The following is a 16,373-nucleotide window of genomic DNA, read 5'->3' on the forward strand; positions in this document are numbered from 1 at the left end:
AATTTGACTAGTTTTTCAAGCATGTATCTTGATGTGACTTCTGAAGCATTGTGAATTTCTTTCGACTAATGTAGATGTTTTATGCAACACATAATATCAAATAATATTGATTATATAGTTCACAGTCATTGCTTTGTGCATTCAGGACTGAAACAGCATTTAAAGTTTACCAAACCAAAGCAAAATATGTATTTTTTCATTGCTAATCCATTTCAATATTTAGAAGACAGAAAATACACACGTTTTTAAATTTAAAGGACTGTGAACACGTCAAAAGCCGGCCTTCCTGCCCAACCTTAACCTGACTTTCTGTGCTGCGTGAAAACACTTGCCCATGGCGTGTTGCATGCTCTGGACAGCTGTGCTAGTTAAAAGCATGCTGAGTTGTGTCTCTGCCTAAGTCCCTCTGACCCCCCGTCTAGCCTCTCATTACCACCGGACCCAACCAATCAGAAGCCCAGAAAAGGACGCATGACTCGTGCAAAGGGAATTGCAGGCAACCGTCTCTCAACACTCGGGGAGCACAGACGCAGAAAAGCAAACACACACAACAGACAGGAGCCGACGGAAACGACATTCAAGTCAGTCATCTCTCAAGCACAAGGGAATCCCACTGTACATATGTAGGTATGCCAGAGTATGTAGTTCAGCATATGCTGAATGTATGGCGGGTATGTGCTCTAAGCCTTTTCTCTCTCTCTCTCTCAGGTGGGATTTGAGGCATACGGTTACCTGTTGTGGATCTGAGAGTTGAAGTGACAGTAGAAGATGTCATTGAAGGCAAGCAGTCGTCATCTTGGGAATACCCAGCCTGAATTGCACGCAGGTAACTGTGGCTTCGAGTGCGGAAAGAGCCGGGCAGGTCCAAGGCCTCCACGGCCTGGGATTCTACTTCGCTAAAAACGGACTCGCAAACTGACTCAAACTGGCCATTGACCTCAGTCTCACTCACCTGAGAGACAAAAACAGGAATAGCAGTCCTTAATTTTTCCTCTTCCTTTCTCTTTCTCACTTTGATTCTTCCCCTTTGCACAGTAAATATGAAGGAGTGTTAGCAGGAGGAATATACCACTGGCAATTTCCGACCTTGAGCGTCTCAGTAGAATTATGTCAAAAAGCAACAAGATAAGAGAAAACATTTCAGACTGGAATATAATCTCATAATAGGTAAAAGAAGAAAAGCAGATTGTTTGAAGAACTTTCGGAGGGAAAATGACACAAACAGTCAACAGCAGCAGAAAACAAGAAAACAGAGATTTCATAAACCAAGCATAAGAAGACGACGGCTAACTTTCCAAAAATAAACTTCAATATTAAGCTAAAAGATATATAGTCTATGTAACTGAAATTACTGCTTTTTAGTCTTCCTAGAACTACAACACAAATTTGAACACTTTCCCTACCCTAATTAAAACATTTTACAATGTGTTTGATAGTTTGCATGTTCTATAAAACCTCCATTAAACATCTCAATTGTAATCTACTCCATCAATAAAATCCTGTAAAAAGCCACCTACCTAAAGCCCACATGAACTAACAGTACCACAGCTGAACAGACCTTGACTTCAGCTTTCTGACATCCTGTTTTAACAATTGCTTGTATGAACGGAATTTAGCAAAGGCAAAATCACATCAAGTTATTGTCTCTCTAACCAAACATGATAAAACATTATGTTCTCAAATAAATATCTCCACAACTCTGTTGGGACAAACAAACAAACATTCCAGTTTAAGCTGGTCAACTAGCTCAAAATGTTTTTGGAACACTGTCAAGTAGCTAAACCAGCTTAGCCAAGATGGTCTGCCAGCTATAAGCAGTTTTGGAACATAATTAATCAGCTCAACATATTCCCCACTTGCTTAGCCAATGCAAGCTACAAATTTCAATCCGGTTGACCAAAATGGCATCCCGATTTGTCTTTGGCCTGACCAGCTGGTTGTTCTTTTGGTCAACCACCTAAAGTGGTCAAGCTGGGTTAATGAGCTCAGCCTATTCCCCACTAGGTTAACCAAGATGGTCTACCAGCTTTTACCAGGCATGTACTAGGTCTCACTGGCCCTGTCAGTTGGTAATATGGGGGACCAACCACCTAAACCACCAAGCTGAGTTTTTGAACATAGTTAATGAGCTCAACATATCCCCCACTCGCTTAGCCAAGGCGGTCTACCAATTCTAATCCAGTTGACCAAGATGGCCTCCAAAGTTGTCCTTGGTCCACCCTGCTGGTAGTTCTGCTGGTTAGCCACCCAAATTAAGCTGGCTTTTGGAATGTAGTTTATCAGCTTAATATCTCCAGCAGTTTAGCCAAAGATGTCTACCAATTCTAATCAGGTTGACCAAGATTAACGTCTTTCTCTACCCGACCAGCTGGTAGTTACGATGGTCAACCACCGAAACCACCTAAATCAAACTAGGCTTTGGAACATAGTTAATCAGCCCAACCTATTCTGCACTAGCTTAGCCTAGGTCATCTATCAACTCCAACCAGGCTGACCAAAATAACCTAGCAGATTGTACAAGACCCCAGAAGAAGTATTCAACTGTTCCACCTAAACCAACCTGGACAAACTTGGATCATCTAATGATCAGTCAACACCCCTTAATGAATCATAGATCATTCGACTTAAGGTAGCATAAAGTCTTCATAAGTCTATACTCTCCAAATCAGCTCAAGACACAATCTAAGAAAAGAGCAGAGCATCTCAGACATCTAAAGCCCTCTGCTTGAAACCACTTACTGTATGTAGATTGTCCTCGCTTGTATCTGTGTGTCAGTGCCATGTGGTGTTGCGAGTGGTTGGACTCACCTGGCTGACACAGCTTGCCTGACTGAAGGTACTGACTGCACGCATGTAGCTCTGGTTTCTGGAGCGAAACTGTGGAGGGTTGAAGTTGGTTGCTGGGTCCAGAGACACGCTGGGGTGAGGGCGCATATCTCTCGTTGTTTGCAAGTGGTAGCCAGAGCTAAATGGAGGGAACAACCAAAAACTAATGTAGCCAAAGAGTAACCTATTCAGAATTAGATTGAAGGGTCACTCTGCAATAACCAACAATGGTGAACTCTGAGGATATGATTTAAGATAAAGTGACTTGGTTAACAGCTTTGCTGTCATGAACCCAAATGTAAGACATTTTAAGTGTGCAAACATATATGCCACATATGAAGACAGATTACACACCAAAATGAAGATGCAGAAAGCAAACTATTTTCCCAGAGGTGCGAAGGAAACACAATACATTATGGTTGTTTTTGGACACTAATGAGTATCAAACATCGTATTTTTATTATTTTCCCAAATTGGTTATTGCTTGGAATTTTTTATGGTATGATGGCCTAACAAAGAGCAACCGTCAAATCATGTGACATGTTACAGCGAGGCCTCAAAACACACATTATCAGTGCTTCTAGTCTCAATCCAAACCCATAGACAGCAACTATCTGTCAGCAGAAAATACCAGGCAACCTTATGGATAGGAGAGAAAGTGTGTAGGGAGCAAAAGAGAAATTGGATGACATTTTTGAATCCTCTAACACTTCCTCACTGCCAAGACATCTCAAACACCAACAGCATTCCCTGCATCCTCAGTTCTCTCATCAGCAGCTAATGTGTGAATTCTCAACTACTTTCACATAAACATGACAAGAAAAATAATAATCTTGGTTCTTTATCCTTAAAAGTGAAGTGTGTGATTTCTGTGACATAATTATAAAAATAATGACTGTTTTCAAACAGGTTTTACTCTGTCTACCATTAATTGGCAAACAGATACTGTACCATTGATACCCAAACTAACACCACTGATTGAGCCAATGTTGCCTTGTCTGGCTGTCTGGGATGCTCAAACAAACTTTTCAGGGTAATCAACTTTTAAATGGTTAACAAATAGTCATTGCAAATTAAGGCAATCAGAACATTATACACTTCACCTTTAAAATGTACATAATCCAAAAGACGCAGACATAATCTCAAACTCTCACTATTTTTTATCACCACACACAGCAACCAAGACTTTGTACCTCTCATTTAAATGTTTATGAAATATCCTGACAGTGAATTTATGCCTGTGAGCCCCTATCCTTTAATCAATGAATGAAAAAGGAAGGGATTTGATGAACTTGATGGTCACAGTGTTTCCTGTATTATGCAAACTCATCTCAGCCATTATAATACAGTATAACCCAATTTAACTACATTAACCTAGAGTCAAAATCAGTCCACTTATTGCACAGGTTATTCTGAAATATCAGAATTACTATGAATTACTCTTGAAGCAAAGGTTTAGAAAATTACCTGTATGTGTAATGTTCAAAATGAACTATTATTGTTATCTTTTTAAATGTAAGCAAAGGTTTTGGAAATTATAAAAAAATAAATAAATGAAAAAAAATGCAGTGAATGAAATTGTGTGGGTGCATGCCTTATTTTAATAATGTGTATTGAATGGAGATCATGGTACGGCACGAGAATCTAATAAAATAGAAGCTGTTATTTAAGTCTGTAATTATCTGTAATAATAGACATTAATTCCCTAGTTGTTAGCTGATTAATTAGACTGAAATTACTGAAAAAGAGAAAGTAACATGATGTTAGTGCTTTACTTTCATGCACCTAAATAATAAAACGAGGAGCTACGGCCGACAGACTCGACAGAGTCTATAAAATGTCAGCTTAGTGTGGCCTTGAGCAAGATACCAGGTTCTTCTAGGACTGCCATTCATCAACAAACGTACTATAGATGTAAAACTTCTGCTAAATGACACATAACTAAATGAATATAGCTGATGGTTTAAATTATAACCCCTAATGAATATCAAAGATATCAAATTATCCTAACAATTTGGTCGTTTTGTCATTTCCTACTTCCAAATTCATTAAAACAACCTATTACCTACTGTACATAAAAGATTTGTTTACTCTAAGTTTATCCAATCGGCATAATTTTAAGTTCAAAAAGATACAGCATAGAATTGTGGGTAAGTCAGAATGAGTAATTGGCATGGTAACTGATACCTTTCCTTGCTAAGAAAATGCTCACTCAGAACACAAATGTAAAAATGAATGTATTTTACTGTGTCATCAGCAGCTATATGAACCCAGCTCACAGGTTTCTGAGTGTGCAGGATTTGTAGGCACCAAAGTCACACACAGAGCAACTATTTTGGGAAATACAGAGTTTGATGGTGTCTCTGGAGCAACCTAGACACCTTGTGCCTCATGTTGTTTTCCATTTTCAGCAATGTCGCCTCACACCCAAACAGATGCCCTTCTTATCATCAGTTTGACAGCAAATAAAAACGACTGTCTGGACAGTGTTTGAACAAAATCCAAACTTTACACTGTAGGCTAGCATTGGGAAAGTTACTTTAAGTCAATTGCCAATAACTTTTTCTAGATTACTTAATGACCTTATTTACTCTGTCAGTACATTTCACATTTTATGTATTTTACGTGCCCATGTCGCAATATCAAGCGACAGATTTAAATTTTTTATTTTTTTATTATTATTTTTTATTTTTTGATTGCAAGTACTGCCATTCTCACTCTGTCAATACAGCAAAGGCAAAAAATAAAAGTAAAGTAAATTAAAGTAAAATAAAATAAATAGAGATTTAGAAATTCTCTGACATTAAATGTAGGTTTTTATTGAACCATCATTCAGGTTGAATATGTAAAATAAATAGAGATTTACTTTGCTGTTTCTTTGAAATTAATTGTAAAACTGACTTGCAATTTTTTTTCCTCTCAGTGCACAAGAAAAACAATTTTCTGATGACAGTACAGCGTTATATACTTTATAATACGCTACACTCAAAACTGCAGGCCTGTTTTATTGTCAGGGAGACAACATTGATATGACTGTAAGATATCAGAGCGAATCAGACAAATTAAGATTCAATCAGATTGGCGTTGAACAACCCAAAGAGTCAAATTCCACAGAGAGGCCCCGGATAACAGGATGTTCGTCATAAATCTGTCCACGATACCCTAGAGCCAGCCAGTCTGAAGCAAACCTCGTTCACATAACAGCTTACCACAATGACACAAAGAACACTTATTGATAATCCCAACTCAGGAAGGAGATTGTCAAATTTGGGTCATGTAATTAAGATTGATGGTCAAAGAGATGCACAGCATGGCCATCACGTGTGCATTGACTTCCCCCAACCAACTAGAGAAGAACCAGACTGAAATTCCTTCCAAACCCTTTTTACCTTTTTGTTCTACACAGAACTACACAAAGACTGTCTTTTCCATATGCACCCAAAATCATCTTAAAAGGACTTAGGAGCAGCTAATCATTTCTATGCATAACTCCATATTTTGTATATAACCCACACATGTGACTATCATGTTTTAATCACTTATTGTGTATGTCTTTTTAATAACTATTGAATAGCTTAAAAGTTCATATTCATGTTTGGTATGTATGAGTTTGAAAAATCATGCTTCTTTCAATTAATTCTTTGTCAAATATATCATATTCTGGTTATAGAAATCACATCCACAAGTATACTTTGCAAGAGCGTGTAAAGTTCGGACATGTGACTGACCAGATAACATGCTGATTTATGATGGGGAGGAGAAACAGAGTAACACCCCAGTTGGGATGTGTCCAAAAGCCGAGTTTAAAAACTCAGGACACCATCAAATCTTCTCTTCTAGCTTTTTGCTTTTGCCTTTTGCCACCGTGTTTTGATGCTACTTTTTAGCGCTCTTTGAGCGTGCTCTGGCTTACATGCCAGCAGCTACTTAACACCACGATGAGAAGAAAAATCACCTAGTCTCGTTGCATCCTTTTACTTTAATTTATTTTCTTTCCATTGAGAGTTTCGTGAAGTTTTCCAGTAAGTCCAGCTCCGACTGCACCCGCTTCAAACTTCAACCAGCAACTGACTCCAAAACCATCTTCAGCCAACGCATAACCATTGGCTTCCCAAGACATCACTGCAACAACCACTGAACTTTCAGCCAATCGGCAACCTTGAGAAACCCCCTTTCTGCAAAGACGACAACAAAAGGGAATCCCTTAACACAAAGGCAACGCAAGCAAGTAACCTCCAGATTTTAGCTGAGCTGATGTATTTAATATAAATTTTAGCCTCATTGAGAAACTCAATGTGAGGGTTAAATAAGTGATTGATGGTTGTTCAGGTCTATGCAATAGGACATACTGCTATAAACTTGGGATTTCACATTTTCATTCTCTTAAACTCATCCTTTCCTCACTTTCTCTCTTTCTACAACTTGTGTGAATGTGTGAGTGTGTGTGTTCATGTGTTAGATTAGTTGTCTTAGATTTATCCAATAAAGTCTTATTTATATTGAAAAGAGAAGTATCATGTGTTATGTGCTCACAAGTTAATGTCTTAAACTGCGGATCTTGTTACTGTGCTTATTAATAGTGTTTTCACTATATTTTGGATTTTAATATCCACTGCAGAGTTGAATGAATCGCTGGCCGACTCAGTGATCAGCTGTAAAATAGTGATTCTGTTCAAATTCCCTCTACAATTTTAAATGTTTCCCTTTGAGCTAAATTGACCTTGCTTCCCTTACATGACATTCACTAAAATACAATCAACAAACTCTGATTTGATCATGTTGTCCTTAATATGCTTGTGTGGATTGCAACATTAAAATATTTTAGCTCTGTAATATTTGAGACGCTCCTAGCATCAAAATCCAATATTGTTCTGCAGACTACAGATAATTGCATACCTGCAATTGCATTATAAGACAAGAGTTGATGATAGTTAAGCCCTTAGAGGTCTTAATTAAGTGTCCCTATTGTTATTTAGTGATGTCTCTTGCCCATAAGATCTCATAGTGCACTTATTATAGGCACAGTCTCTGGGGCAATGTGGGTTAAGCGTCTTTCAGGAAGGGCACCATGGTGATAAATCATGATCTCAGCAACTCTCCAGCTCCTGAAACACACCTGTACGGGGCCAAATCTACAAACCCACCACCAACATCTGCATCACTGCTATCGTCAGGAGTCATGGCTTTAAAGAATGCTGTTGTTCATGAATACTGAGATGGCATGAGTGAGTTTTCTAGTTTTAAAGTGCCCAGAAGTGGCTGATGTATATTTGAAAAGCAAAGCTGTGAATGACAACTGCTCTGTGAAGCTCTCTGGAAAACCTAGAGAAGATGTTGTTTGATGTTGGTGTTGGTTTTGGCTGGTTGCCAGAAAGTTGTTATTACATTTCTTACAACGTTCTGAGTGGTTTTTCTCCAGTTGCAGCTACTGTATTTAAAAAAAAAAAAAAAAAAACATAAATTATGATTACATTTAATTAAGTATTTTATTGAGATATTGAGTTAGTTATAACTTAGACACTGAGTTGAATATTTAGAAAGATATATCTGTTTAAGTCTTAAGTTTTTGGTGTAACTTACTAATGTTTTTAAATAATACCAGTAGCTTAAATGTCGCAAAACTAAATTATCAGCAGCTTGTTGCTTGGGAAGTTTCCTTAATGCTGGTGATCACTGTCACTTTTGTAGACTGGTGTATATTTGAACAGCAGACAGACAGAGCAGAACAGACAGATCTGTGAATGACAGTTGCTCAGAGTCTATAAAGCTGGACAAGATGTTGTTTTGCTTCATGTCCCCTTCAATATGAGTTATTGGTGTCACAGCAGATTTTCTTTGGTATTTGGTCTAATAACAACTAAGCAAAAAATTAAAAAATTAAAAATAATAATGATAAAATAATAAAATAAAATAAAATAATAGGCTGTTCTGCAAAAATATTAAATTTAAATTACTTTTTACAACCATTTTTATGATAGAAATGCAATTATATAAATAATAATAATAATAATAACTACACAAATAATATTAATAATAATAAAATAAAAGTATAACTATAAAAAGTAAAAGTATGATAATCTAAACACAGAAATAAATATTGTCTGGTAATTATTTCCTTACTATAATTCATGCATATACATTTACGATATTGCTCTTGTATACGCCTTTTAGAAATAGTAATTTATTGAACGTGTGACAAGTGTGTTTCCAGGGCCAAAAGTGCCAATAGTTAAAGCCACACTCAAATATGCTGATGACAACACAGTAACCAGGTGTTAAAAGAAGTGTGATGTGCAATATTTTCTTTTTTTTTTTTGAGCAATCCCATCACTAAATATTTCACTTCATATTCCAGATCATCCAGAGCCTAAACTGATCCACAAACAATTTCTAAGTTTGAACTATTCCTGAGGTACAAATACATACATAATATATCATTCATATAAGGTGAAGAACTAAATCACTCTTATTCAATTTAACAATTAGACACTGCTTTCCCTCGTGTGGCCATGGGATGTAAAGTACTTCAGGAAATCTATTTCATTGTGCTACTATTTTTCTATAATTTGCACTTTACTCAAGTACTACTGAAACTGAATCTTTTTTATTTTTCTACTCAGTTGCATTTCCATATGTATATAGAGTAAGAGTGAAAAGATGAATGTATAATATTACTGTATAATATAAACCATTTAAAGAATTGTTTGATAAATAGGAATTATTTTAAATAGATTTGATGTCAGATCTAGACAGTTTCAGTTGAACAAAGAATTTCAGAACTTTGGCAAATTTGTGATTAAACAGAGTTACTTTATCAGGAAATGTTCTGTTGATTCAGCAAGACTGTTTCTGAGGAAATAAAAAATATACATCCTTAAAGGGACAGTTCACCAAAAAATGACAATTTTATCACATCCCATTATGTCCACCCAAACCTGTACAAGTTTATTCTCCTGTAAAACACACACTAAGTTATCTTGTAACACTTTTTATGTTCATACAATGAAAGTTAATAGAGTATAAAACCACACTGAATTTCATTGCAAGGACAAAAAAACAGACTTTTTTTTTTTTAAAGTATCTTGTTTTGTGAAAGAAAGTCGCACAGGGTTAGAGTTCAACTATAACTATAATTTCTCTTTTACACGATTTACAACCTTAAAATATGTTTTTACACCACTGTGGCCAGGCCTCATAAGCTGTTGACTGCACTGAATATGGTCTAAAACACACAAGATAATAAGACTATTAAGAGAACATACAGTACACAATTTCACTGCACATTAATATCGTCCTCAGCGATGCTGTGAGCCACTCAATCACCACAGAATCTACACAACTAGAAAAAACCATCTGATTCTAATGAGCGTTCCTGCAAACGCGCTGGAAACAGCTCAAGCTTTTGAATTGAGAAGAAACAATTTGATAAGGCAGTAGGATAAACAATGGCCAGACAGTCTGTGGGCAACTCAGCGTTGAAAATGAGAGCAATAAAGATCTATTGAGACTTACCTTTGGGTGTCTATATGTGGCCTCTGCATGGCTGATTTAAGGACAAGGGCATCGGACCGCACAGTCTTCTGAGGCGACGTCTTGGGGCTGGTATCAGACTCACCACTATCATCGTCTCCCATGGCTTTGACGTAACTACTGCTACGCATCCGGCGGCACGGGATCTCCTCGTCCTTCTCAATCCCTGGATAACCCCCCCACTCGTCCTGAGGCACCTGCAGGGATACAAACACATCAAAGCCTGTTCTCGCACGCGGACCGAGAGAATACTGCACCTTTCATCACACATCACGTCAAGCTGTTTGTTAAACCTACCATATGCAGCTAACTTTCTGCCAATATATCCATCACAATTAGCCAGGAATTCCAGGAACTCCCTGTGGCTTTATTATTAGCAAGTATACAATTTAAATAAATATATAAATAGATTTTTTTAAAGTATTGATGTAACTTAAATGTAACAATACATTGATTTAAAAAAATAAGAGGATACAGTTATAAATAAATTAATTAAAAAAAATTGATGTAAAAATGTTTTAAAAAAATGTAGCTAAATGTAACAATAAACTGATTTAAAAAATAAGAAGCTAAATAAAAGTTGACAAATGGGTTAAAAAAATCAATAAAGAAGTTGCTTTTAAAATTATTTAGTGTGTTATTTTATTGTTTAACTAAAATTAAACACATGATTTAAAAAACAAAACTGGGCAACACTTTACTCATGTGTAATGCATTATAAAAGGTATCTATAATGTATGTTTTAATGCTTATACAATATCTTTTCATAAATTAAATTTAACCAAATTTAAAATGCATTATAATATGTGACCCTGCACCACAAAACCAGTCATAAGAGTCAATTTTTTTTATTATTGAGATTTATACATCATCTGAAAGCTGAATAAATAAGATTTCCATTGATGTATGGTTTGTTAGGATCGGACAATATTTGGCCGAGATACAACTATTTGAAAATCTGGAATCTGAGGGTGAAGAAAAATCCAAATATTGACAAAATCGCCTTTAAAGTTGTCCAAATTAAGTTCTTAGCAATGCATATTACTAATCAAAAATTAAGTTTTGATATATTTATAAAATATCTTCATGGAACATGATCTTTACTTAATGTCCAAATGATTTTTGGCATAAAAGAAAAATTAATAATTTTGACGCATACAATGTATTTTTGGCTATTGCTACAAATATACCCCAGCGACTTAAGACTGGTTTTGTGGTCCAGGGTCACATATTTGCAAATTTATTGTTACTTCATTAATTACTTTGCAAATTTCTTGCAAGATTTGTTTGCTTGTCATATGTTTTAAAGCATTATACTAAAAGCGTAACAATGAATATATAAGTATTATAATTGTAATTGTAATACATATATAAGTAGAATATATAAGTATTCTAACTGTGGTTACAATTGTTTATGAGATCATAAAATGCTTTATAAGGTGCATTAATGCATTAAATCACTTTTTATATAATACATAATATTTAAAGGGTTCAAATAAAGTGTTACCAAAAACAATAAAATAAAAAATAAATAGATAGATAGATAGATAGATAGATAGATAGATAGATCAAATAAATAAACAATGATAATTAATGATAAATCATTTTATTTTTAAGTGGCATTCATAGCCCTCCAAAAACAGAGACCAATTAGCAAGAGGACATAAAGAGCTGAGTCAGAGAGCTTTGGACCCAAAGCTGGATCAGATTCCCACAGAAAACCTGGATCACACACAAGCTTATCTTTCAGTCTCTTGATAGTAATTATGTAGTCTCATTTACTTATTTATTTAACTAACATTTCAATACATCATGACCTACATATCCTAAAAGAAATGATATATTTGTTTTGTGAGGCAATCAAAAAGTGATCAGGTCAGTAAATGGACCGGGATTTAGCATGCTTGTTTTATGCAGGTTCAAAGAGAATATAAAAGTGATATAAATGATTAGCGGAAGCTACTCTCAAATACTCTAAAGCTCTATTAGGGCGGTAATCGTTTCTCAGGAAGAAAGAGAACATTTGCCTGTGATGAATCTCGGCTTTCGGAAGCCAATTATTTCATAGCGGGATGCTGGAGTTGCTATGTAATTTTATTAATTTTAGCAATAGCACATAAACACACTGTGGAAGGTTGTCACTCGTTATCTAAGTGCATAATCCATTTCTGTATACAAAACGTGGTTCTTTGTGAGAGTGACACATTATACCATGGAATTCACTTCAAAAACAACAGCGCTTTACAGGAAATGGCTAAAAATATCTAACACTAAACACGTTTAATTGCTGGCATTGATGTTTGTCATTTACAGTCATGAGATGCTGAAGCATTTCTATATAGTTACCAATGTTTGACTCCGTTATTTGATACAGAATCAAAAGAAATACATTTTAGCAATATAAAAAGTTTACTTATGGAAATAATAAACTTTAAAAGAATATACTCAAGTGTGAACTGAATGTGGTATTTTCAGATACTTAAAGGGATAGTTCACCCAAAAATGAAAATTCTGTCATCGTTTACTCACCCTCAAGTAGTTCCAAACCTGAATGAATGTCTTTGTTCTGCTGAACACAAAGGAAGATATTCTGAAGAATGTGGGAAACAGAGCAGTTCTGGGGCACCATTGACTTCCATAGTATTTTTTTCCCCTACTATGGAAGTCAATGGTGCCCCAAAACAGCCTGGTTACAAACTTTCTTCAAAATATCTTCTTTTGTGTTCGGCAGAACAAAGAAATTCATACAGGTTTGGAACTACTTGAGGGTGAGTAAACGATGACAGAATTTTCATTTTTGGGTGAACTATCCCTTTAAGTGCAATTAAACAAAATTGTATGTTAAATTTATATTAGCTGAACTTTAGAGTGCTTTCTTGCCTCGTTAAGTACATCTTCATATGGAATTTCATAATTACTTCTATTGTCTTTGAAATATGGTTAAAACATTCTGCCGAATGCAGCTCATGGCTCTTTCTAAATGTCATATTCTGGCCGTAGACAGTTCCCTAGCAGAACACGGCTATAATAAAACCACTGTGCTCAAGCTTATTGGCAGTAAATCTGCAGTGAGAAAAAAATGGTTCAGGCAACCTAAAGACCTCTTAACCTTAAAAATCCTCTTACATCTGAACACAGCATTTGTTAACACCTCCAGTTTTGTTTTCAAGGGATAAGGGTAGAAATTTGTGTAGGATGCGGCCATAGCAACCACACATGAATAAATATGAACACAGCATGCATATGCAACAGTGCAGCTAAGACTTCAGATGAGAAATAGATATTGTTTATACCGGAGGTAGTCAGAGCAATTTATTAAGAGGAAACATTTTTGCGAGAACTCCATAAAATGCCATTCAACAAGGAATAACATGCATTATGCATATGCATTATACTATTGTTTGTATTTTGTATTTTTGATCAACTCCATAAAATGCCATTCAACAAGGAATGTATATTCATGTAATGTGTGCCAACACTATTTACGACATTCTCTAGAAACAGGACACCACAAAATATTTATGCATACATGTATCCAAGTAAACATTTCACCTTGCAGTTAAGATATCAGACACATCAGTCATTGCACTATGCGTTATACTATTGTTTGTATTTTGTATTTTTGATCAACATGATGTAGATTACAACATATTGCGTAAGACAAGACACAGTGACACAAATATAAATAAATGTGCATATCAGATAAATGAAAAATAATTCATATGAATAATTCATAAAATAGGCTTCTGATTGGTCAATAGAGGTATTATATATAATAATTAAGGACACATTTGTATGGTTATGGTTCTCTGATGTTGGTAGAAAATGGTAATAAAATACGACAAGAACTCAAAGTTAAACTGTGTCAAAACAAACCATCTTGATAATGTCACATAACTTTGATAGAATGAATTAGGTTGAATAGCTGCACTGATAGAAATGATTTTGTGGTGAAGTAAATACTACATAAAAACAAATGTAATTTCTACATTAAAGAATTTAGTTCAGGCAAGAATTAAAAAAAAATAATAAAGTCAATTCTATATTAGTACTCAATTTAAGCTTGTAGAAATTAAAGTTTGAACTTATAAGTATATTTTACTTGTAATTGTTTGTTATGTTTACAAGGATTCTTTAAGTAAATATCAAAGTTATGATCCCGTTTTCCCATCATGCACTGGGGCATGAATAATTAAAAAGGTTAAATTTTTCACTGTTTTTGAGTTGTATTTACACAGTTTTAAGGTTGCTTTTGTTGTTAGGTTTAGTAACTTACTGTTTTGTGACATATGGAGTTGATTTTCTACTCAAAATGACCCATTCATACTCAAACACTATCCACTGATTGTCACCGTCATTGTGTATGGTGCACCAAGTATTGAGGTCTTTGTGTTCAATTATGTAATAATTCTACTGAGCGGACATATTATCTTTAAACAATAACAAACTGTCTACTTGCTTACTTACATGTTTGTAAGTGAACAACATGCTTTAATAGCATGGTGGTTTTCCAGTGCTACGTTTAAGTAAATTTTAGAAGCCATGACTGAGTGAAATGTATTTAAGTATTGCAGATTTAACTTAAAATAATTAAGTAAAAAGTACTCATCAAACTCTAACTGGCCATGTTAAATTTACTTATTTCCTTTGCTAATTTTACCTAACTTGGTTAAGTAGATTTTACTTAATGCAATACTTAAATTTTACTTAATTTAAATTTATGTGTGCAAAAACTTAATCTTACTTATTGTTTTTCAGTGTGTTAGCTGTCAGCTGTTAAATTTAAGTACACAATTAGATGATACCAATTTAGGTCTACCAATTACTAAGCGATGCTTAATTTTGTTCAGTATGTGGTGTAAAAAGGTAGCATTAGCAATTAAAGAAAAAAAAAACAGTCACTTCTGTCATTAATTACTCACCCTCACGTCGTTCTAAACCCGTACGACCTCCATTCATCTTAAGAACACAAATTAAGATATTTTTGATGCATTCTGAGAGTTCTCTGACCCTCCCATAGACAGTAAGAAAGGCTCAGAAATGTAGCAAGGAGATCAGTAAAATAATACATGTGATATCAGGGGTTAAACCGTCATTTTACAAAGCTACGAGAATACTTTTTGTATGCAAAGAAAACAAAAATAACGACTTTATTCAATAATTCGTCTCCTCCGTGTCACCCTAGCATCATTTTGGAGAGTATTCAATGAACGAAAACAGTGTAACGTCATTTACGCTTTGATCTGAACGAAAACAACATATCCGCGTGGCGCAATTACTGTTGGACCACTGATGTCACAGATTATTTTACCGATCTCCTTGCTACGTTTCTGAGCCTTGATCGTGTTAGGAAACTTGCTGTCTATTGGAGGGTCAGAGAGCTCTCGGAATGCATCAAAAATATCTTAATTTGTGCTCCGAAGATGAACGAAGGTCTTACAGGTTTGGGACAACATGAGGGTGAGTAATTAATGACAGAATTTCATTTTTGGGTGAACTAACCCTTTAAGCAAAACATGGTCAGGTCAAAGTGTCAGAACAATTTTTGTTTTTTTAGTTTTACTGGTAGTCCACTGTATAAAGAATTTTTGGGTATAAAATGTTACAGTTTGCTTTATTTTGTTATCCTCACTTACATAAATGAACTATAATGTCCTGCACCCACTAGTAAAAAAAAATATGAATAATGGTGTCTGAATGATTTTTGGTTTGACTGTATATATAAGGAGTTACATTACTAAGATTTATGTCTTAAAGGGATAGTTCATCCAAAAAAGAAAATTCTGTCATTAATTACTCACCCTCATGTCGTTCCAAACCTGTAAGACCTTCGTTCTTCTTCAGGACACAAATTAAGATATTTTTGATGAAATCCGATAGCTCTCTGACCCTCCATTGACAGCAATGTTATTACCATATTCAAGGCCCAGAAAGGTAGTAAGGACATCGTTAAAATACTCCATGTGACATCAGTGGTTCATTTAATTTTATTAAACTACAAGAACACTTTTTGTGTG

General features: G+C 35.1%; 1 protein-coding gene across 7 annotated transcripts in view; it reads right to left on the reverse strand.

Moving 5' to 3' along the window:
• Nucleotides 1-16,373, reverse strand: part of dlgap2b (discs, large (Drosophila) homolog-associated protein 2b) — a 135,121-nt gene that overhangs the window by 42,968 nt on the left and 75,780 nt on the right. For 6 of the 7 annotated variants that reach the window (XM_058756140.1, XM_058756139.1, XM_058756141.1 and 3 more), the window contains 3 exons: nt 10,339-10,553; nt 2,809-2,965; nt 733-952 (listed from right to left, as the gene is read on the reverse strand). In XM_058756140.1, coding sequence (XP_058612123.1) covers nt 733-952; nt 2,809-2,965; nt 10,339-10,553 — 592 coding nt within the window. Of the gene's footprint in view, nt 1-732; nt 1,026-2,808; nt 2,966-10,338; nt 10,554-16,373 lie in introns of all 7 variants that reach the window. The other variant, XM_058756145.1, reaches the window with a different exon arrangement.

Source organism: Onychostoma macrolepis, chromosome 20, assembly GCF_012432095.1.
Source record: "Onychostoma macrolepis isolate SWU-2019 chromosome 20, ASM1243209v1, whole genome shotgun sequence".
In the NCBI taxonomy this organism is placed as follows: domain Eukaryota; kingdom Metazoa; phylum Chordata; class Actinopteri; order Cypriniformes; family Cyprinidae; genus Onychostoma; species Onychostoma macrolepis.